This window comes from Salmo salar, chromosome ssa10 (assembly GCF_905237065.1).
Source record: "Salmo salar chromosome ssa10, Ssal_v3.1, whole genome shotgun sequence".
Taxonomy (NCBI): Eukaryota; Metazoa; Chordata; class Actinopteri; order Salmoniformes; family Salmonidae; genus Salmo; species Salmo salar.
In genome coordinates, this window is record NC_059451.1 from 18,235,375 (window position 1) to 18,259,117 (window position 23,743).

General features: G+C 41.4%; 1 protein-coding gene across 4 annotated transcripts; it reads left to right on the top strand.

The window, feature by feature from the left end:
- The first annotated feature begins 1,058 nt into the window (after positions 1–1,058).
- Positions 1,059–19,593, top strand: LOC106613668 (nicalin-1). 4 transcript variants are annotated; one of them, XM_014216168.2, is made up of 15 exons: positions 1,059–1,348; positions 5,547–5,737; positions 6,071–6,215; positions 6,321–6,415; positions 7,088–7,168; positions 7,329–7,432; positions 12,917–13,005; positions 13,282–13,421; positions 13,902–14,128; positions 14,784–14,871; positions 16,036–16,074; positions 16,378–16,541; positions 16,840–16,893; positions 17,053–17,131; positions 18,235–19,593. In XM_014216168.2, exons 1-15 carry the CDS (start codon positions 1,174–1,176, stop codon positions 18,295–18,297), a joined length of 1,734 nt encoding a protein of 577 aa, XP_014071643.2. In that variant the 5' UTR covers positions 1,059–1,173; the 3' UTR covers positions 18,298–19,593. The 4 variants fall into 4 exon arrangements, with proteins under 4 accessions (XP_014071643.2, XP_014071644.2, XP_014071645.1 ...); XM_014216169.2 differs by having other exon boundaries at positions 16,381–16,541; positions 18,235–19,592; XM_014216170.2 differs by having other exon boundaries at positions 13,902–14,080; positions 18,235–19,591.
- Positions 19,594–23,743: the final 4,150 nt, after the last annotated feature.

The window sequence follows — 23,743 nt, forward strand, 5'->3', positions numbered from 1 at the left end:
AGTACTGTATGGAGTAAAAAGTACATAATTTTCTTTACTAATGTAGTGAAGTAAAATAAAAAGTAGTCAAAAATATAAATAGTAAAGTACAGATACCCCAAAAAACTACTAAGTAGTACTTTAAAATATTTTTTACTTAACTGACATCCAGGCAACTTTGAGAAAAACACTTTATATCAGAGTTGGCTATGCATATTCATGACATGAAGCTAGTAGCGTCTCTCTCCATTGACGTAAACAACCCTCATCGAACATTTTAAAAAGGATTACAATAATGAGATGTATCCACCTATCCAAAGAAAGGATAGGCGGGAGCTATAGTGCCACTTTGTGAACGGAGAGATTTATTCCGCTTTGTTATGGCGGAGAGATGTATCTTGTCAGTATATCCATAATCTTTGGCCAAAGCAAAGACTGTACAGTATGGCCACAGAGTTTCATATGGCCAAAGCCTCTCAATTAAGCAATAAGGCCCGAGGGGGTGTGGTATATGGCAAATATACCACGGCTAAGGGCTGTTCTGGACACAGCCCTTAGCCGTGGCATATTGGCTATATACCACAAACCCCTGAGGTGCCTTATTGCTATTATAAACTGGTGACCAACGTAATTAGAGCAGGAAAAACAAATATTTTATACGGTCTGATATACCATGGCTGTCAGCCAACCAGCATTCAGGGTTCAAACCACTCAGTTTATAATGGCCAATACATAGCATTTTGTAATCCAGGGTTTATTGGCAGTATACCGTCAAGGTATGACCATCTCTGGTCTTTACTGACCCCTGCCGTTAAATTCATCAACTGCACAGCCTCGCCTAAAATTCACGAAGCTGTCTTTGATGGCCCCTGTAGGACCCTTAGCAGCAAAGATTTCGTAAATTCACAGTGATTAATATTCTCATTAAATAAATGAATGGGACAAATTATGATATGAATGTTTTATGATAAAGAATGTTCATTACAGATATGGAAGACGTAACAATAATATGTCTATGCCATTCAAAAAGCAAGCTCGTGCGTGTTTAGTTAGGTGGCCAAGCTTTTTGCCATATTAAAATGCACTTGTGTCGACTGTGTTTGTGAATGACAGCTAGGCTAGCGACTAGATGCGATCCGGCAACTGCCTAGATTATCAATTTACTGTTGTTTAGACCATAATACCAAGATCAAGATGTTTGAGGAGGCTAGTGAGGTGTTCGATAACATGTTTAAGTCCTCTTTCCCCCTGACTTTCATTGTGTTTATCCCCGCGGTGCTGATTCTCGTCTCACCCCTTCCAGCCGAAGCGGCACATGAATTCACCGTGTACCGCATGCAGCAGTATGACCTGCAGGGACAACCGTACGGTAAGCATTTAAAATTTGTATTTGGTGCAATTATTGAATGGAAATGCAGTCCTGTAGTTAGCTACCACGATATAAGGCATAGCTCTTTTGCTAAATAAACGCTCTCTGTTATTGCACAGTCCTAGCTAGCTAACGTTAGCGCGCTAGCTAACGAGTGTGTTATTGGGGCCCGCAATTCGGGGCGTTCCTGCGTGTGGGCATCCCCCCCTAGTATCCCATTGGTTCCTGCATGTGGGCGCAGCTGGAGGAACATCACCCTTCTAGCAAGCCATCTTCATATGCTTGTGACTCTGGATTTCCCCTGATTGTCTATGCAATTAAAATATGGGTCAAATGGGAAATAAGTGTTATTTTAGGATATGCCATCATTGTAGTATAATTCATGTGCAAGGTTTTAACTGAAAATTGATGTGTAATCTGTTGATGCGTTGGATAGCAGATGTAACAGATATACATCTCAAACTTTCTGGAAGTGGGGCAACGATATTTGGCTTTCTCATGGCTCTGAACGCGCCGCTGGAGTCATTACAATGAAAAATACCTTTGGTAGTAATATTCTACACTCGGACTGTGACCACATTTGGTCACTTTATTTGTCTTGTGATCAGTTACAATGACATTACGATGTCTTCTCTCACATTTTTGGGAAAGGGCTTGTGCATCTTATTGCAAGAACTGGGAGCTCTTTAAATTTGAAGTGGCCAAAGACCCAAAATAAAATAAAATATGGTAGTAATCTTGCTAAGACCAGAAGAGCTGAAGAGGAAAAGGTGATCATTAAGATACCTTCCCTTTCTCAGAGGTCCTCAGCCGGCCTCTCGGGGGAGGAGAAGGTGGAACTGATTGAGTTACAAAATAAACTGGATAATACAGTGCCTTGCAAAAGTGTTCACCCCCCCTTGCCGTTTTTACGATTTTGTTGCATTACAACCTGTAATTAAAATGGATTTTTATTTGGATTTCATGTGATGGACATACACAAAATAGTCCAAATTGGTGAAGTGAAATGAAAAAAATAACTTGTTTCAAAATTCTAAAAAATTAAAAACGGAAAGTGGTGAGTGCATATGTATTCACCCCCTTTGCTATGAAGCCCCTAAATAAGATCTGGTGCAACCGATTACCTTCAGATGCAATCTAAGTGTCACATGATCTCAGTATCTATACACCTGTTCTGAAAGGCCCCAGAGTCTGCAACACCACTAAGCAAGGGGCACCACCAAGCAAGCGGCACCATGAAGACCAGGGAGCTCTTCAAACAGGTCAGGGACAAAGTTGTGGAGAAGTACAGATCAGGGTTGGGTTATTAAAAAAAGATCTGAAACTTTGAACATCCCACAGAGCACCATTAAATCCATCATTAAAAAATGGAAAGAATATGGCACCACAACAAACCTGCCAAGAGAAGGCCGCCCACCAAAACTCACGGACCAGGCAAGGAGGGCATTAATCAGAGAGGCAACAGAGACCAAATATAACCCTGAAGGAGCTGCAAAGCTCCACAGTGGAGATTGGAGTATCTGTCCATAGGACCACTTTAAGCCGTACACTCCACAGAGCTAGACTTAATCGAAGTGGCCAGAAAAAAGCCATTGCTTAAAGAAAAAAATAAGCAAACACATTTGGTGTTTGCCAAAAGGCAGGTGGGAGAATGCCCAAATATATGGAAGAAGGTACTCTGGTCAGATGAGACTAAAATGTAGCTTTTTGGCCATCAAAGAAAACGCTATGTCTGGCACAAACCCAACACCTCTCATCACCCCGAGAACTCTATCCCCACAGTGAAGCATGGTGGTGGCAGCATCATGTTGTGGGGATGTTTTTCATCAGCAGGGACTGGGAAACTGGTCAGAATTGAAGGAATGATGGATGGTGCTAAATACAGGGAAATACTTGAGGGAAACATGTTTTCAGTCTTCCAGAGATTTGAGACTGGGATGGAGGTTCACCTTCCAGCGGGACAATGACCCTAAGCATACTGCTAAAGCAACACTCAAGTGGTTTAAGGGGAAACATTTACATGTCTTGGAATGGTTTAGTCAAAGCCCAGACCTCAATCTAATTGAGAATCTGTGGTTGACTTAAAGATTGCTGTACAGCAGCGGAACCCATCCAACTTGAAGGAGCTGGAGCAGTTTTGCCTTGAAGAATGGGTTAAAAGTCCAGTGGCTAGATCTGCCAAGCTTATAGAGACATATACCAATAGACTTGTAGTTTCTGCAAAAGGTGGCTCCACAAATTATTGACTTTGGGGGGGGGTGAATAGTTATGCACGCTCAAGTTTTTATTTGTTTGTTTCCACCCAAAAAATATTTTGCATCTTCAAAGTAGTAGGCATGTTGTGTAAATCAAATGATTCAACCCCCCCCCCCAAAAAAAAACTATTTTAATTCCAGGTTGTAAGGCAACAGAATAAGGAAAATGCCAAGGGGGAGTGAATACTTTCGCAAGGCACTGTATATAAAGATTTAATATATATATATATATATATATACACACTACCATTCAAAAGTGTGGGGTCACTTAGAAATGTCCTTGTTTTTGAAAGAAAAGCAAAAACGTGTCCATTAAAAAACAAACATCAAATTGATCGGAACTACAGTGTAGACATAGTTAATGTTGTGAATGACTATTGTAGCTGGAAATGGCAGATTTTTTTTTTTTTATGGATATCTTCATAGGCGTACAGAGGCCCATTATCAGCAACCATCACTCCTGTGTTCCAATGGCACGTTGTGTTAGCTAATCCAAGTTTATAATTTTAAAAGGCTAATTGATCATTAAAAAACCCTTTTGCAATTATGTTAGCACAGCTGAAAACTGTTCTTCTGACTAAAGAAGCAATATGCTGGCCTTCTTTAGACTAGTTGAGTATCTGGACCATCAGCATTTGTGGGTTCGATTACAGGCTCAAAATGTCCAGAAACAAGACCTTTCTTCTGAAACTCGTCAGTCTATTCTTGTTCTGCGAAATGAAGGCTATTCCATGCGAGAAGTTGCCAAGAAACTGAAGATCTCGTACAATGCTGTGTACTACTCCCTTCACAGAACAACGCAAACAGTCTCTAACCAGAATAGAAAGAGTGGGAGGCCCCGGTGCACAACTGAACGAGAGGACAAGTACCTTAGTGTCTAGTTTGAGAAACAGATGCCTCACAAGTCCTCAACTGGCAGCTTCATTAAATAATACCTGCAAAAAAACAGTCTCAACGTCAAAAGTGAAGAGGTGACTCTGGGATGCTGGCCTTCTAGTTATTTTCTGAACAAGTAGCTCCCTTCCTACTTTAAGTCTTTTTAGAGAGTATTAAAAACAATGTTCTCCCTCCTACAATGAGTCAGGGGTTAATAACACTGATACCTAAGCCTAAAAAAGAAGTTTGTCTTCTTAGTAATGACTAAGATATTAGCCTTACTACTTGCAAAAATAATTAAAGAAGTCCTGGATGAAATCATTGATGAAACACAGTCTTGCTTTATGATGAACAGACATATTTCTAACAATATCAGACTAGTATTAGACATACCTGACTACTCAGACCTAATAACCGAGGATAGCTATTTTTATTTATTTTTATAAAGAATTTGACACAGTAGAGCATCAGTTCCTCTTACACTCCCTTGAGAAATTTGGCTTTGGGGATTTTTTTCTGTAAGGCTGTTAAGACTCTCTATCCAAATGGAAATATCTCTATCTAACTGAAATATGGCACCTCACCTAGGTTTGAGTTAAAGAGAGGAATTAGGCAAGGTTATACTATCTTACTGTATCTGTTTTATTAATCACCCAACTTCTTACAAAATTCTTTCTAGTGATGCACCAATATGACATTTTTGCCTGATACCGATATCCAATATTTTCCTTGACAAAAAAAAACGATACCGATATTTAACATTTTAGCGGCCTTTTAAGCATTCTAGTACAGTTAAATAGTTAAAATGTCTTGGAAACAGTGGCGGCATAATTTTCAACTTAAGTTTTAGGAATATAAATTGAACTTTCAACATTCATTTCCAATGGTATTGTACTTAAATCAGGTAAAAACATCTGAATGATAAAAAACGGTGCTGTGATTGATATATTTTGATGAAATCACAAAAACGAGTTTGCCCTGCCTAGTAGCCTACTACTACAGCATAGCATAAATGGTGTTTCTACACATCCCTCCCCAGCTGACCTGATCCCACTTGTGATTCCCAGGTACCAGGAATGCCATATTGAACACAGAGGCGCGTACTGTGGAGGCGGAAGTGCTAAGCCGCCGCTGTGTCATCATGCGGCTGGTGGACTTCTCCTATGAGAGGTATCAGAAAGCCCTGCGCCAGTCCGCTGGGGCTGTGGTCATCATTCTCCCCAAGAATATGTCCACCATGCCGCAGGACATAGTGCAGGTAATAATGCATTATAATGCCTTATGAGTGGGTTTTATGACCGTTCATCAAACTAGTCAAATCAAGAGGCAAGGTCCTGAGTTGCTTTTAAAGCTAGACCTCCTTTGGTGTTCTTGTAAAGTTAGTTTCTGTCAGTCTCAAGGAAAACTGTCAGTCACAACACTCCCTCCTTATCAGTTGTAACTCAAAGCAAAGCTTGAAAAACCAGACTTGCTGGAGTGAAGTAGGCCAACGTGTCCAAGTGGTATGCTGTTTCACCTTCACACTGCTGCCCTGGTAGTGTTGTTGTCTTGTGAATGATAACCTGGCATTCCTTATTCCTCTACATTGTAGCAGTTCATGGAGCTGGAGCCAGAGATGCTGGCCACAGAGACCGTTGTCCCGGTTTACTTTGCTCTGGAGGATGATGAGCTGCTCTCCATCTACACACAGACCCTCACCTCCTCCTCCTCCCAGGGCTCCTCCTCTGCAGCTGAAGGTGCAGGACATTTACAAATACTGTGTTGAAAACTGTCGGTCGAAACGCTGTCAGAGGAAATTCTTTCTAGGGATTTAATGACGCCGTTTCCCCATGTCTTCACAGTGCTGATCCACACAGCCACAGCCAATGGCTTTCAGATGGTGACGAGTGGGGCTCAGAGCAAGGCAGTGAGTGACTGGGCCATTACCAGTCTAGAGGTGAGAATCCTTAAGGTTAAACCACTATCCTTTATCTGTTTTAATGCTTTATGTAGCTCTGTGACATTTAATCCAGACATCCACGTTTTTGTTAATGGGTGACACATTTTATGATATTAGGCTACCAGTGGAGGAGTACTCACATTAACACACTGCTCACACTTAAGGTGTTAAGTGATTTAGAAGCAAATAATGTGTTAGTTTTCTTAACCTTGTGTGTGTGTGTGTGTGTGTGTGTGTGTGTTGAACTAAGGTAGGTGTCAAACCCAGGGGAATAATGGATTTGGCCCTGTAGTAGGAGATTAGGGGACCCCAGTAGATTTCCTGAGGCCCCAAGCGTTCCTTTCTACCTAATGCATACGGCCACCAGTCAATGGCATTGTTTCACATAATGGGTTTAAGTCCTTGTGGTAGATATTCCACGCCTGTCTTAATTGTTGTCTTAAGTCTCATACCCTTGGCTACATACTTTACTTTCATATAAGATGACCGCAAATGTAGTATTTTATTAGGAGCCCCATTTAGCTGTTGCTAAAGCAGCGGCTACTCTTCCTGGAGTCCACATGAAACATCACAGAACATTAATGTAGTAGTATATTGTTGTTTCGAGATGTTATAGAACTGATACACAATGTACTTTTGTCTAATAACTGTGTCTCTGTCCTCTCCTAGGGGCGACTGGCTGGAACTGGAGGAGAGGACCTGCCCACCATTGTCCTGGTGGCTCACTACGACTCCTTTGGTGTCGCTCCGGTACACCCAGCTCTCCCTTAATACACCTCAATATATTCCATGCTATATTTATCAGCTTTTTTACTGTATCATAGTTCTGTTTATTGATGTTGCAGAATTCTCCTCCACCAGAAGTGAAGATGCTAATTAAATGTGTTGACTTTGGTGTTGTTCTGTCCAGTGGCTGTCCTATGGAGCAGACTCTAACGGCAGTGGGGTGTCTATGCTGCTGGAGTTAGCCAGGCTCTTCTCCAGACTCTACACCTACAAGAGGACACACGCTGGGTGAGCACGGTCCACAGCTCCTCAGAGAAATCAGGCTTATTACAATGCTATCCACATGTTTCTTTCCTTGTGTCTAAGCATTCCACACCCTTTAGGAAAATCGCACTCCACGTGTAAAACTCACAACTAAAATAATAAACCTCTTACAGTGGTCAGAAAACAGCTCTTCCTGTGTTCACAAAAGCACTTTGCTTTTAAGAGTCAATTAGTTTTAGTAATAGAGTAGAAAGGATGTGGTTCTTAGAAGACATTTGTCGATTCTTAGACGAAGTGTACTCCGGAGTGTGAGTGCTGTTTGAGACGAGGGGCCACGTTAGTGTAAATGTAATGGCACGCTGGCTGTTCTCCATTGTGTTAGGTGAGCTCTTGTGTTGGTGTATTCTCCATACTGACCAAATGGAAAAAGCTAACCAGTAACCACTGGTAACTTTGCATATGGGCTGTTTGCGTATCACTAGTAAAAAGGAACAGGGCTGCACAAAGCCCCTCCTACATAGAGAGAGCAGGGGTGAAAGGTGCAGTCGTCAGGACGCAAAAGTACATGTCAGTGTTATGTGTTGCAGAGGAATTGCAGATTGCGTGACCCTTGTATTCAGAGAGGCATATTAACTGACTGTAGCCTTTCCCCTATAATATTACACAGTATGTTTTTACATTCGCTTTCCCAACATGCACAGTGCCTTCAGAAGGTATTCATACCCCTTGACTTTTTACAAATGTTGTTGTGTTACAGCCTGAATTTAAAATGGTTGAAATTGAGATTTGATTGTCACTGGCCTAAACACAATACCCCATAATGTCAAAGAGGAATTCTGTTTTTCTACATTTCTACAAGTTAATTACAAATGAAAAGCTGAAATGTCTTGAGTCATTAAGTATTTAACTACTTTGTTATCAACCCTGAATAAGTTCAGGAATAAACATTTGCTTAACAAGTCACATAATAAATTGCATGGACTCACTCTGTGTGTAATAATAGTGTTTAAGATGATTTTTGAATGACTACTTCATTTCCGCATAGAACTATCTATAAGGTCTTTCAGTCGAGCATTGAATTTCAACCAGAGATTCAACCACAAAGACCCCGGAGGTTTTCCAATGCCTCGCAAAGAAGGGAAGCTATTGGTAGTTACATTTTTAAAAAATGCTGACATAGAGATATTCAATCACCGCTCAGGGATTTCACCATGAGGCCAATGGTGACTTTAAAACAGTTACAGAGTTTAATGGCTGTGATAGGAGAAAATAACTGAGGATGGACAACAACATTGTAGTTACTCCACAATACTAACCTAATTGACAGAGGGAGAAGAACAAAGCCTGTACAGAATAAAAATATTCAAAACATGCATCCTGTTTGTGACAAGGCACTAAAGTAATACAGCAGGAAATGTGGCAAAGCAATTCACTTTTTGTCCAGACTACAACGTGTTTTGTTTGGGAAAATCCAATACAACACTTTTGAGTGCCACTCTCCATATTTTCAAGCATAGTGGTGGCAGCATCATGTTATGGGTATGTATGTAATCGTTAAGGACTGGGGAGTTTTTCAGGATAAAAAATGTACGGAATGGAGCTAAGCGCAGGCAAAATCCTAGAGGAAAATCTGGTGAATTCACCTTTCAGCAGGACAATAACGTAAAGCACAAGGCCAAATCTACAGTGAAGTTGCTTTCCAAGAAGATAGTGAATGTTCCTGAGTGGGCATGTTACAGTTTTGACTTAAATCTAATTGAAAATCTATGGCAAGACCTGAAAATGGTTGTCTACAACAACCCATTTGACAGATCGTGAAGAATTTTGAAAAGAATAATGGGCAAATGTTGCTCAATCCAGGTTTGGAAAGCTCTTAGAGACTTACCCAGAAAGACTCACAGCTGTAATCGCTCCCAAAGGTACTTCTAAAAAGTATTGACTCGGTATGAATACTTACAGTACCAGTCGAAAGTTTGGACACTCCTACTCATTCCAGGGTTTTTCTTTATTTTGACTATTTTCTACATTGCAGATTAATAGGGAAGACATCAAAACTATGAAATAACACATGGAATCATGTAGTAACCAAAAAAGTGTAAAACAAATCAAAATATATTTTAGATTCTTAATACACAAGGCACTCGCACATCTGAGCTATCTTTGTTGCAGATGCATGGTAACAGTTGAATAAGATGAAAAAAAAAGAAGAAACCTGCAAACTGCTCTTTAATGAGCTTTGATACTCAAGGTTTTCATCAGAAGCTCTGAGCAGTTATACTATCAAGAGCAGTGTGCAAGTTTTCTTTTTTTTGTCATATTTTAGGTTTTTCAAAGTAGCCACCCTTTGCTTTGATGACAGCTTTGCACACTCTTGGCATTCTCTCAACCAGCTTCACCTGGAGTGCTTTTCCAAGTCTTGATGCAGTTCCCACATATGCTGAGCACTTGTTGGCTGCTTTTCCTTCACTCTGCGGTCCAACTCATCCCAAACCATCTCAATTGGGTTGAGGTTGGGTGATTGTGGAGGCCAGGTCATCTGATGCAGCACTCCATCACTCTCCTTCTTGCTCAAATAGCCCATACACCGCCTGGAGATGTGTTGGGTCATTGACCTGTTGAAAAACAAATGATAGTCCCACTAAGCACAAACCAGATTTGATGGCGTATCGCTGCAGAATGCTGTGGTAGCCATGCTGTTGAAGTGTGCCTTGAATTCTAAATAAATCATTGTCACCAGCAAAGCACCCCACATCACACCTCCCCCTCCATGCTTCACGGTGAGAACCACACATGCGGAGATTATCCGTTCACCTACTCTGTTTCTCACAAACACATGGTGGTTGGAACCAAAAATCTCAAATTTGGACTCATCAGACCAAAGCACAGTCTAATGTCCATTACTCGTGTTTCTTGGGCCAAGCAAGTCTCTTCTTCTTATTGGTGTCCTTTAGTGGTGGTTTCTTTGCAGCAATTCGACCATGAAGGCCGGATTCACACAGTCTCCTCTGAACAGTTGATGTTGAGATGTGTCTGTAATGAACTTATTCTCTGCCGCAGAGGTAACTCTGGGTCTTCCTTTCCTGTGGCGGTCCTCATGAGAGCCAGTTTCATCATAGCGTTTGATGGTTTTTGCGACCGCACTTGAAGAAACTTTCAAAGTTCTTGACATTTTCCGGATTGACTGACCTTCATGTCTTAAAGTAATGATGGAATGTATTTTCTCTTTGCTTATTTGAGCTGTTCTTGCTGTAAAATGGACTTGGTCTTTTACCAAATAGGGCTATCTTCTGTATACCACGCCTACCTTGTCACAACACAACTGATTGGCTCAAATGCATTAAGAAGGACAGAAATTCCACAAATGTTCTTTTAACCTCTATGGGCTAGGTGGGACGCTAGCGTGCCACCCGTGGTGCACTCCATCAACAGCAGGTGCATTTCAAGAGCGGCAAATTTGAATCCAAATAAATGTCAAAATTCAAATTTTTCAAAAATACAACTATTTTACACCATTTGAAAGATAAACATCTCCTTAATCTAACCACGTTTTACGATTTCAAAAAGGTTTTACGGCGAAAGCATAAATTTAGAGTATGTTAGGACAGTACATTTACAAGAGTTGTGTGTAATGTTTTGTCAATTCAAAGACAGGGTCACCAAAACCATAAAACCAGCTAAAATGATGCACTAACCTTTTACAATCTCCATCAGATGACACTCCTAGGACATTATGTTAGACAATGCATGCATTTTTAGTTCTATCAAGTTCATATTTATATCCAAAAACAGCGTTTTACTATGGCATTGATGTTGAGGAAATCGTTTCCCTCCAATAACCGGCAGTCAAGTCAGCGTCACAAATTAAATAATTAAAATTAGAAAACATTGGTAAAATATTATATTGTCATTTAAAGAATTATAGATTTACATCTCTTGAACGCAATCAACTTGCCAGATTTAAAAATAACCTTACTGGGAAATCACACTTTGCAATAATCTGAGCACTGCGCCCAGAAAAATACGCGTTGCGATACAGACTAGACGTCATGTTGGGGAGATCTAAAATCGAAAATACTATGTAAATAATCCATTACCTTTGATTCTCTTCATCAGATGTCACTTCCAGGTATCACAGGTCCATAACGAATGTAGTTTTGTTCAAAAAAGCTCATCATTTATGTCCAAAAATCTCCGTCTTGTTCGCACATTATCTAAGCCAGCCGGACTTCTCGTCATGAACGAGGGGAAAAAATATATTTCCGTTCGTTCAAACATGTCAAATGTTGTATAGCATAAATCATTAGGGCCTTTTTTAACCAGAACATGAATAATATTCAAGGTGGACGAATGGCATACTCTTTTATAACGTATTGGAACGAGGGTACCCAACATGAACTCGCGCGCAGGTGTCTAATGGGACATCATCGTTCCATGGCTCTTGTTCGGTCAGATCTCCCTCCAGAAGACTCAAAACACTTTGTAAAGGCTGGTGACATCTAGTGGAAGCAATAGGAAGTGCCAAAATATTCCTAAACCCCTGTGTTTTTCAATGGGATAGGTTTAAAGTCTATACAACACATCAGGTATCCACTTCCTGTCAGAAAATGTCTCAGGGTTTTGCCTGCCAAATGAGTTCTGTTATACTCACAGACACCATTCAAACAGTTTTAGAAACTTTAGAGTGTTTTCTATCCATATATAATAAGTATATGCATATTCTAGTTACTGGGTAGGATTAGTAACCAGATTAAATCGGGTACATTTTTTTTATCCAGACGTGCAAATGCTGCCCCCTAGCCCTAACAGGTTAACAAGGCACACCTGTTAATTGAATTGCATTCCAGGTAGACCGCTGCTCCCAAGTGCATCTCAGTGCAAGAGGCATCACTACAGTCCCTGATTCGAATCCAGGCTGAACCACTTCCGGCCGTGATTAAGAGGCCCATAGGGCGGCGCACAATTGGCCCAGCGTTGTCCGGGGTAGGCCGTCATTGTAAATAAGAATGTGTTCTTAAATGACTTGCCTAGTTAAATAAAGTTTCAATAAAAAAATGAAGCTGATTGAGAGAATGCCAAGAGTGTGCAAAGCTGTCATCAAGGCAAAGGGTGGCTACTTTGCAGAATCTGAAATATAAAAAACAAATCAAAATATATAACACTTTTTTGGTTACTACATGATTCCATATGTGTTGATGTCTTCTCTATCATTCTACAATGTAGAAAATAGTAAAAATAAAGAAAAACCCTGGAATGAGTAGGTGTGTCAATTTTTGACTGGTACTGTATGTAAATTATATATTTCTGTATTTTTTTTCAATACATTTGCTAAAATTTCACTTTGTCATTATGGGGTGTTGTGTGTAGATGGGTGAGAAAAAACATATGTTTAATCCGTTTTGAATTCAGGCTGTAACACAAAAAAATGTGGAATAAGTCAAGGGGTGTGAATATCCACACTGATAAGAATGTCCTCTCCTGTCGTTTCTAACACACCTGCTGTCTTCTTAGATACAACCTGCTTTTCTTTGTCTCTGGAGGAGGGAAGTTCAACTACCAAGGCACCAAGCGCTGGCTGGAGGACAACCTGGATCATACAGGTACACTAAGCTCACATGATAAGGCTGTAGACTCAGTTACAGGATGGGTATTTTATGCTGCAGTGGAACACAGAAGGACATCTGTACAATACACACTGGAAATGAAATGGAAGGAAACATGATCCCGGCCACAAGTGTTATTAAATGGAGGTCATGCATGCAAAACAATAGGCATGCATGAATCATGGAAATGTATATTTGGTTAGATATGGCAGTGTAAACACTGTCTCTTTTCCTTTCTCCCTTTAATCTTGATCCTTTCCTCCCTCTCTGCAGACTCCAGTCTGTTGCAGGACAATGTGGCATTTGTGTTGTGTCTGGACACCCTGGGGAACGGGGACAGTCTGCACCTTCACGTGTCCAAACCCCCTAAAGAGGGAACCGCCCAGTACGCCCTGCTCAAAGAGATGGAGACTGTAAGGACACCAACCACATACGTTTCATAGATGATAACTGTTTTTGTAGAATGATTTCTATATATATTTATATCATTTAAATTCACATGTTATTCACAGATGTATAATTAAGCAATAAGGCACGAGGGGTGTGGTATATGGCCAATATACCACAGCTAAGGGATGTTCTTACGCAGGATGCAGCGAGGAATGCCTGGATACAGCCCTTAGCCGTGGTATATTGGCCAAATACCACAACCCCCCGAGGTGCCTTATTGCTATTATAAAGTGCATATCAACGTAATTAGAGCAGTAAAAATAAGTGTTTTGTCATACCCGTGTTATACTGTCTGATATACCACAGCTGTCAGCCAATCAGCATTCAGGGCTCGAACCGCCCAGTTTATAATGATATATATATATTGATCACTCATAGCACATTACATGTACACTCAAAGTTCCCTCTGTAAGTTTTTCGGACCTCTAACCCCTGTCCCCCAGGTGGCGTCCAACCAGTACCCAGAGGTCAAGTTCTCAATGGTGCACAAGAAGATAAACCTGGCGGACGATACACTGGCGTGGGAACACGAGCGCTTCGGGATCCGCCGGCTGCCGGCCTTCACGCTGTCCCACCTCAACAGCCACCGCGAGGTGCAGCGCTCCAGCATCATGGACGTGCGGTCAGTGTCCCCCTCTTCTGAACATGGATTGGGAGAGCCCCCTGCTGGGTGGGTTTATTACTGCAGTCCGACCAAGAGACCGAGCATCCAACCCCCCCATCCACAACCCCCAACCCCTGCCTAGGCCCAGCTCACCTATCACACCTCATTCAAAGAATCAACTGCTCATTTGGATCTATTGAACGAAAGCCTGCGCACATTGCTCCCCCCCTGCCTACACCGCTGCCTTTGGGACTTAGATCAGAGAGTAGATGTGGGACCTTTTTGTAGATCTGTCTCACAGCAAGGTGGAGTTACTACCATGTTGCTTAAAATCTGATGAAGTGATGTTGCTTGCCGGAGTATGAACTGTTACTAATACTGTGTTTAGTTTTATTGTTAGCAGTCCCTCAAGGAGATGGGAGCATGGCTTGCTGGCCCCTGGAATAAACAAAAAAAGGTTGAGAAACACTGGGCTACTGGGTTGATTTGGGATTGTGCCCCTTCGTCCCGCTGTAGTGAACCGTCTATCCTCCCAACCTTCTCATTGCCACCTCCACTCCACCTCCCCTCCACCCCACCTCCCCTCCACCCCACCTCCCCGCCCAGTGTAGTGGACTGTTTGTGCTCCCCTCACATTCTCCATCAGCGTGTTGCCGAGTTGAGCTGCTCTTGATTGCTGGATAATTGAACTGTGAATTTTAACTGCGATTTACTGTTACAGACCTCATGTGGATCTGAGAAAGCTCAGCAGGAACACAAAGCTGATTGCAGAGTCGCTGGCCAGAGTCATCTACAACCTCACAGAGAAGGTAAAGATATGTAGAACATGTCGGTGTCACCATATACGTTTTCAATATTGAAAGCCACGTCATGAAAGTCGATGGCCGTTTTTCATGTTGCTTTCGAAATTTATACTGAACAAAAACATGCAACAATTTCAAAGATTTTACTTGGTCACAGTTCATATTAGGAAATCAGTCAATTGAAATAAAATTCATTAGGCCCTAATCTATGGATTTCAAATGGCTGGGCAGGGGTGCAGCCATGGGAGTCGAGGGCTCCCGAGTGGCGCAGCGGTCTAAGGCACTGCATTTCATTGCTAGAGGCATCACTACAGACCCTGGTTCGATTCCAGGCTGTATCACAACCGGCCGTGATTAGGAGACCAATAGGGAAGCGCACAATTGGCCCAGCGTCGTCCCGGTTTGGCCGGAGTAGGCCGTCATTGTAAATAAGAATTTGTTGTTAAGTAAAGGCCCACCCACTGGCAACCCAGGCCCAGCCAATCAGGATGAGTTTTTCCCCACAAAAGGGCTTTAGTACAGACAGAAATACTCCTCAGCCCCCACCACCCTTATATGATCTCGCAGGTGAATCAGCTAAGTCGCTCTGGATAAGAGCGTCTGCTAAATGGCGTAAATGTAAATGTGGAGGTCCTGGGCTGGTGTGGTTACACTGCAGTTGTGAGGCCAGTTGGACATACTGCCAAATTCTTTAAAACTACGTTAGAGGCATCTTATGGTAGAGAAATTAACCTTAAATTCTCTGGCAACAGCTCTGGTGGACATTCCTGCAGTCAGCATGCCAATGGCACGCTCCCTCAAAACTTGAGACATCTGTGGCATTGTGTTGTGACAAAACTGCACATTTTAGAGTGGCCTTTTATTGTCCCCAGCACAATGTGCACCTGTGTAATGATCATGCTGCTTAATCAGCTTCTTGATGTGCCACACCTGTCAGGTGGATTATCTTGGCGAAGGAGAAATGCTCACTAACAGCGACGTAAACACATTTTTGCTCAAAATTTGAGAGAAATAAGCTTTTTGTGTATATGGAACATTTCTGGGATCTTTTATTTCAGCTCATGAAACATGGGACCAACACTTTACATGTTGCATTTATATTCTGGTTCAGTGTGGGTTGCTCTTTGTCCTGCACATCAGGTTTGACCTCTCTCTCTCTCGTGTGTCAAGGGTGCCCCAGGTGACCTACAGATTTTCACTGAACAAATGGTGAGTGATTGAACGTGGCTTGACCCTACTGTCCCCTCCCTGTGCTGTCTCTGACATGACCTTAAACAAGCCTTTTTGAAAGGCTGCTATACACACCAGGACTTTGACCTGAGGCTTGGCCTGAGCAGTGGGCAACCAGTGGTCCCATTAGACTAGTGTTAGTGTGTAGCTGTTATAGCATAGACAGTTAGTCGGGGTCACGATGTGTGTGTGTGCTTAACAAGGCAAGTGTGTGTCAAGGTGTGTACTATACGCCACTGATTTATGAGTATGTGTGTCTGTGTGGGTTGCCTGCACGGCCAGCAGATGCAGGAGGAGCAGCTGTCGTCGGTGGTGGACTGGCTGACAGCCCAGCCGCGGGCTGCCCAGCTGGTGGACAAGGACAGCAGCGTGGTCAGCACCCTGGAGTACCACCTGGGACGGTACCTGAAGGACGTCCGCAGGCACTACGTCAAGGCTGACAAGAGGTGACCAGTCACTGACCTCTGCGTTACGGCTAATACAAGGTGTCAATGGTCCTCTTGACTGGCCACAGCTAGTGGTTCTGCCGTGGAGGAATCACAGAACTTCTAAGAGCACTCGTAGTGGTCAAAAACGGGGACAGAATCACTCCTTTTATTGTAGAAGATCATTTGTAAGGATCAAAATGTGATTTTTTTTTTTACAGTATTTCTATTTACTGTTGTTCATTGAACAAATGACCTGTATGGTTTAGAAATGGATGATGTTACAGTGACAAATGCAATCTTTTTTCTCTCCCCCCAGAGACCCAGAGTTTGTCTTCTACGATCAGCTCAAACAGACCATGAATGCTTACAGGTAGACGTTATGGCTGCCTCCTGTATTTAGCCCTCAGAGTGCTGAGCTTTAGTGCATGCTCTATTGATTTTAATTTCAAACCTCTTCGGCTTCCTTTTGTATCTGTTTTTTTTCTCTCCCTTTTACACTTGTCATTTTATATACCCACTTTCCTAACAGGGTGAAACCAGCCATCTTTGACCTGCTTCTGGCATTCTGCATCGCAGCTTACCTCGGAGTGATATATCTGTCCATCCAGGTATGTATCGATACAACATCCGCATTCTGATGGCTACTCGTTTTATTTTGATGTCTGGTCATTAGTCTGTTGACCTAGCCTAACCCTGCAACTCCTACCCCGGTCATTGCTGTAAATCAGATGAATGCTGTCTTCTCAGTTCGGCTTACCTGGTTATTTAAGAGGTTAACAATACCCAGCTAGCACATTTGGTTCCATGGAAGTTATTGAAACATACGTTTTGGTTTCCCATTGGTTCTAGGAACGAAGCATTACGTTTCCTGACCAGTAACATTTGGCTGTCCTGGGGACGTTACTTTTTAGGTTTTGAGAATGTTTTACTGTGGTTCCCTGAAAATGGAAGTTATAGGTAATTTAAATAACGTTCTGATAAATTGTTTCAATAAGACTTTTAATAACACTGCAAGATTATTTTGGTATAACTGTTGAACTCCAAGCACAGATAAGACATATGGAAATGTATTTGCTTAGGCATTAATCATGCAAACACATTTGTTTTTGTGGCACGGTGTCCTGGAGATTCGAACCTATGATCTTCTGTTCTCTGTCCATGGAATTAGAGCACTGAGCCAGCTGTTCATTTTTGTGTATTTAAACAAACCCACTTCAAAGGAAAACAGCACTCATTAAGATCAGGTGTGGCCAATTTGTGGGCATGGCCAACACACCTGACCACACTTAACAAGATAGAGGATAGCGTGTTTTGTTGACACTGAGAATGGAATGTATGGTCTTAAATAACATTCTTAGAACGTTCTTTAAACGTTGTTTTATAGTAAGTACTGAAATTCCCACAGAAGAACATTGTTTTTTAACGTTCTCTGAACAATTTCAGAACATTACTTTAAATAGAACCATGAGGAAACCTTTATCAAACGTTATGCTGAAGTATTGAAATTCCCACCTAAGAAACATATGGTTCTGTGTTTAATGTTATGTGCTAGCTCGGTATCCTGCACCATTCCCAGAAGGTTGTGGGAAGGTTGTATGCAAAATAACCATAGGACAACTACACTCTCACCAAGCTCTAAGAAACATATGGTTCTCAGAACATTATGTGCTAGCTGGGTAATGTCTTTCTCACTTTTTTTCTCTCTCTTCAGCACTTTGTGGTTCTCTACAGTGTGGTGCGCAGAATCACAACGCCCAAGACCAAGCAGCATTAAGCCACTCCTCTTCCTCTCATTCAGACTCCTCACACCGACAACGAGCTCTAGCCAGTAACAAAACGGGGGCGGACCAAGCAGCTCATCTTTTTTTTTTACCACCCAATCTATCTCCTTTGTTCCTCTTTGGAAATGAAACGTGTTGAATCATTTCTCTCTGCCAAGTTTAGCCATCTAGTCAGTTCCTTCAATGGCTGTCAAGTCAGAATGCACTCTGGTCTTCCTGTCCCCGTGAAATCAGATGACAAACATTTCCTCGTACGCCCAATCCCTCATCAACTCCTAGTCCCTAACCCCTATTTTCCCCTATGATCTGAGAGAATTTGATAGGTGTAAGAAATATGGTAATAGCATTAACTTGTGCTCAGATATGCTGGGTGACATTTTCACCAGTTTGCTTACACCTATCCATAAGGAGTAGGTACTAGGGGTTGTTGTGGGATTGGGCATTTCTATACCCACAGCTCACTCCTCAGTGCCCTATAGTGTGAATTTTGCCAAACCACAATGGGTCGTCTTCTTGGGCAGCTATGGAGTAGCAGTGAGACTTGGCAATATTGTTTGGATGGATGGTTGATATATTTAGTCAACCTGACTAGATTTATTTTTCTATAGGATTTTTTTCTTTTTTTTAACCCCAATGAACTAATTAAATAGTGCCTTCAGAAAGTATTCATACACCTTGACTTATTCCATATTTTTGTTGTTACAGCCTGAATTCAAAATGGATTAAATTGTTTTTTTCTCATCCATCTACACACAATACTCCATAATGACAAAGTGAAAAAATTTTTTTACATTTTGTAGCAATTTCTTTGCACAACCCTGAGTCAATAGATGTTAGAATCACCTTTGACAGCGAATACAGCTGTGAGTTTTACACACCTGGATTGTACAATATTTGCACATTATTCTTAAAAAAATTCTTCAAGCTCTGTCAAGATGATTGTTGATCATTACTAGACAGCGATTTTTCAAGTCTTGCCATAGATTTTCAAGACGACTTTAAGTCAAAACTGTAACTAGGCAACTCAGGAACATTCAATGTCGTCTTGGTAAGCAACTCGTGTATATTTGGCCCTGTGACACCCAGTGTCTGTTGGAAAGCAGACTGAACCAGGTTTTCCTCTAGGATTTTGTCTGTGCCTAGCTTTATTCTGTTTATTTTTATCCTAAAAAACTCCCTAGTCCTTGCGGATGACAAGCATACCCATAACATGATGCAGCCACCACCATGCTTGAAAATATGAAGAGTGGTACTCAGTGATGTTGGATTTGCCCCAAACATTAGCGCTTTGTATTCAGGACATAAAGTTAATTTCTTTCTCACATTTTTTTTGCAGTATTACTTTACTGCCTTGTTGCAAACAGGATACATGTTTTGGAATATTTTTATTCTGTACAGGCTTCCTTTTTTTTCACTCTGTCATTTAGATTAGTATTGTGGAGTAACTACAATGTTGTTGATCCATGCTCAGTTTTCTCCTATCACAGCCATTAAACTCTAACTGTTTTAAAGTCACCATTGGCCTCATGTTGAAATCCCTGAGCTGTTTCCTTCCTCTCCGGTAACTAAGTTAGGAAGGACACTTTTATCTTTGTCGTGACTGGGTGTATTGATACACCATCCAAAGTGTAATTAATAATTTCACCATGCTCAAAGGCAATGTCTGCTTTTTTATTTTTACCCCTAGGTGCCCTTTGCTAGTCCTTGGAAAGCCTCCCTGGCCTTTGTGGTTGAAATTCACTGCTCGACTGAGGGACCTCAGTGAATCCATGCAACTTATGTGACTTGCTAATAAGCACATTTTTACTCCTGAACTTATTTAGGCTTGCCATAACACAGGGGTTGAATACTTACTGACTCAAGACATTTCAGCTTTTCATTTGTAATTCATTTGTAAAAATATCTAAAAACATAATTCCACTTTGACATTCTGGGGTATTGTGTGTAGGCCAGTGACACAAAATCTCAATTAAATAAATGTTTTATTCAGGCTGTAACACAACAATGTGGAAAAAGTCAAGGGGTGTGAATACTTTCTGAAGGCACTATGTATGAATAAGAACATGCATTTAGATTGATAAATTGTCCCCCCATACTACCCATTGCCATCACTAGAGTAAGTACGGTTATAGAATGGAACTAATTACTTACTTAGTTTTGATTACAAATGCCCTTTTTAAAATGTGAAAACATTAGACCCTCCCCTCCCACAAATATGTTAATCAGAGATGTATGCAGTGTTGCAATAAGGTCACAGTCTCCCAACACGATTCTATCTGGACATGTCTATTGCAACACGGTGAGCTCCACATCGATGTGCAGACAGCACGTTGAAATCCCCCCTTGCTCTCATCATCAACTAGTCTTAAGGCAGGATGTTGGTAGATCAAATTGGACCTTTTTGGAGAGAGTCTGGTAATGTCAATGTGTTGTCCCTTGTCTTCATCTCCTTATCCCTTACGGTCTTTGATCTTGAGTTAAGCGAGGAGACAACGCTTGTGTGCTGTAGTTGGCATGCAGTATCACATGTAAGAATCCCATGTCGCTCCCGCAGTCAGTGAGAGAAAATAGACTGGCGAGATTCACCTATCAACGAGGTAAAAAACTGTGTGGTACATAGATTTACATTTTTGATTTATTGAAGCAGACTGCTAAACTGTGCACTGACTTGAACTCTCAAGACTCTCTTTTTGGCCAACACCTACATTTACCTTTCTGTCTCGACTGTTTTACCTGGTCCACGTAAACTTGATTCTTGCGATGAAAATGACAGAATAAATTAATTTGTTGAAATAAATCAGACGCAGGTTTCTTTTTTTAACTTATGTTTTATTGTAAGGAAAACATGATACAATAACACTGGTTGAATGGAATTATTTAAAAAATGTATTACAAAAGAGTAAGTACCTGTCATTCCCAAGTGGTCGTATTTGGAAAGTGGTCAGATTGAAACTTTAAGTGCCCAGATTAATTACAAATGATAATTCTCCCTGAATTTTTTTCCCCCTAATAAACAATAACATAAATGACAGTGCAATTTGTAAGAAACACCTGTGGGGTGTAAGCCCTTCACATTCACCTCAACCACCCTCTTTCTCCTCTAGCCACTCAGGTCTCAACCAGGCCTCTCATCAGAACACTTCTCGGTGCGAAAGATCAATATTTTTGGCACATTCTTAAAGCATTAAACTATCAAAGGAAATGCATAGAATAATACTTCTTCCACAAAGGTGGAAGGTTTCATCCTGAACCGTGGATGGACTTTTGTATTCAATGCTGGTCAAAAAGAACAGTGAAATCTGCCTCAAAATTAAACTTCAAATGATTGACTGCTACTCTATAACCTATTACTTCTTTTTTGGAGTGAATTTGCTGTGAGCAGTTTTACCTCACAAAGCCAATCAGGTTTTTGGTGTTTTTTTGGTCTGCGGTGGAGAGGACAGACCGGGAGAGAGCTGGGCCGAGGTGGAGGAAAAGTGCACACGTCTTCGTGGACAGTACCACGGGAGAAATCAGGGCACCACATCATTTGTACCAAACAATTAACAAACGCATACACAGGAAAAGGGACACGACTAGATTACAAAAGTGTTCTCAGAAACAGCAGCGATTCAACAACAACAAAAAAGTAGAATAATAATGACAATGTTTGAATGTAAAATCAAAAGCTATGTTATCCTGGGCACTGGCACTAGTGGTAGCTGGGTACTGAAATACCACAACTATGAACACTACTACCTGGCCACATCTGTGGACTGTTCCAGCACAAGCATGCTGTTCATCATAATGAAAGAGCTTGAATTTGATCGTAAAGGACAGCACCCCCCTCTAAGTCACAGCAAAGAAAAACCTGGAGAGTCGCAGCACACTGGCACACACAACCAGGAGCACATTCAAATGCAAAGAGGATACCAAACCATTTGGACTGTGTGGTGGTGTCTGCTTGAATGACTTCACTTTTTTAAAGATGAGTTCTGCACATTGATAAAGGATACGATTATGTAGTTCTTTCTTCATTTGTGTTTTTAAAAAATGACTTCATAGCACATTCCAAAAGCCATTCCAGTGTCATGCATTCCTGAATTTCATATGTGCATATATGTTTTTTTATATTAGATTTTTATCTTCTTTTACACAAGGGCCCTTTGCTTTCTGTGAACTGCCAACATATTGGTTATCAAGATAAGTCAAATCCATTTCTTTAACGAAATCATAAGGTTGATGCTCAACCCAATCAATCGATTTCAGCTACAGTACCAGTCAAAAGTTTGGACACACCTACTCATTCAAAGGTTTTTCTTTATTTTTACTATTTTCTACATTGTAGAATAATAGAGAAGACATCAAAACTATGAAATAACACATGGAATCATGTAGTAACCAAAAAAGTGTTACTCAAAATATATTGAGATTCTTCAAAGTTGCCACCCTTTGATGACAGCTTTGCACACTCTTGGCATTCTCTCAACCAGCTTCACCTGGAATGCTTTTCCAACAGTCTTGAAGGAGTTCCCACATATGCTTGGCACTTGTTGGCTGCTTTTCCTTCAGTCTGCAGCCCAACTCATCCCAAACCATCTCAATTGGATTGAGGTCAAGTGATTGTGGAGGCCAGGTCATTTGATGCAGCACTTCATCACTCTCCTTCTTGCTCAAATAGCCCTTACACAGCCTGGAATTGTGTTGGGTCATTGTCCTGTTGAAAAACAAATGACAGTCCCACTAAGCACAAACCAGATGGGATGGTGTATCGCTGCAGAATGCTGCGGTAGCCATGCTGGTTAAGTGTGCCTTGAATTCTAAATAAACCAGACAGTGTCACCAGAAAAGCACCCCCATGCCATCACACCTCCTCCTCCATGCTTCACAGTGAGAACCACACATGCAGAGATCATCCGTTCACCTATTCTGCGTCTTACAAAGACAGCGGTTGGAACCAAAAATCTCAAATTTAGACTCATCAGACCAAAGCACAGGCTAATGTCCATTGCTTGTGTTTCTTGGCCCAAGCAAGTCACTTCTTATTGGTGTCCTTTGGTGGTGGTTTCTTTGCAGCAATTAGACCATGAAAGCCTGATTCACACGGTCTCTGAACAGTTGATGTTGAGATGTGTCTGTTACTTGAACTCTGTGAAGCATTTATTTGGGCTGCAATTTCTGAGGCTGGTAACTCTGATGAACTTATCCTCTGCAGCAGAGGAAACTCTGGATCTTCCTTTCCTGTGGCGGTCCTCATGAGCTCCAGTTTCATCATAGCGCTTAATGGTTATTAAAAACTGCATTTGAAGAAACTTTCAAAGTTCTTGAAATTTTCCAGATTGACTGACCATGTCAGTAATGATGGACTGTTGTTTCTCTTTGCTTATTTGACCTGTTCTTGACAAAATATGGACTTTGTCTTTTACCAAATAGGGCTATCTTCTATATATCGCCCCTACC

What these genes read in the sequence shown, in the direction of transcription:
- LOC106613668 (XM_014216168.2), top strand. Translation starts at nt 1,174, where the DNA reads ATGTTTGAGGAGGCTAGTGAGGTGTTCGATAACATGTTTAAGTCCTCT. An exon ending in CCTGCAGGGACAACCGTACG is followed by an intron (nt 1,349 to 5,546) that starts GTAAGCATTTAA and finishes TGTGATTCCCAG; the next exon opens with GTACCAGGAATGCCATATTG. An exon ending in TCTACAACCTCACAGAGAAG is followed by an intron (nt 14,872 to 16,035) that starts GTAAAGATATGT and finishes TCGTGTGTCAAG; the next exon opens with GGTGCCCCAGGTGACCTACA.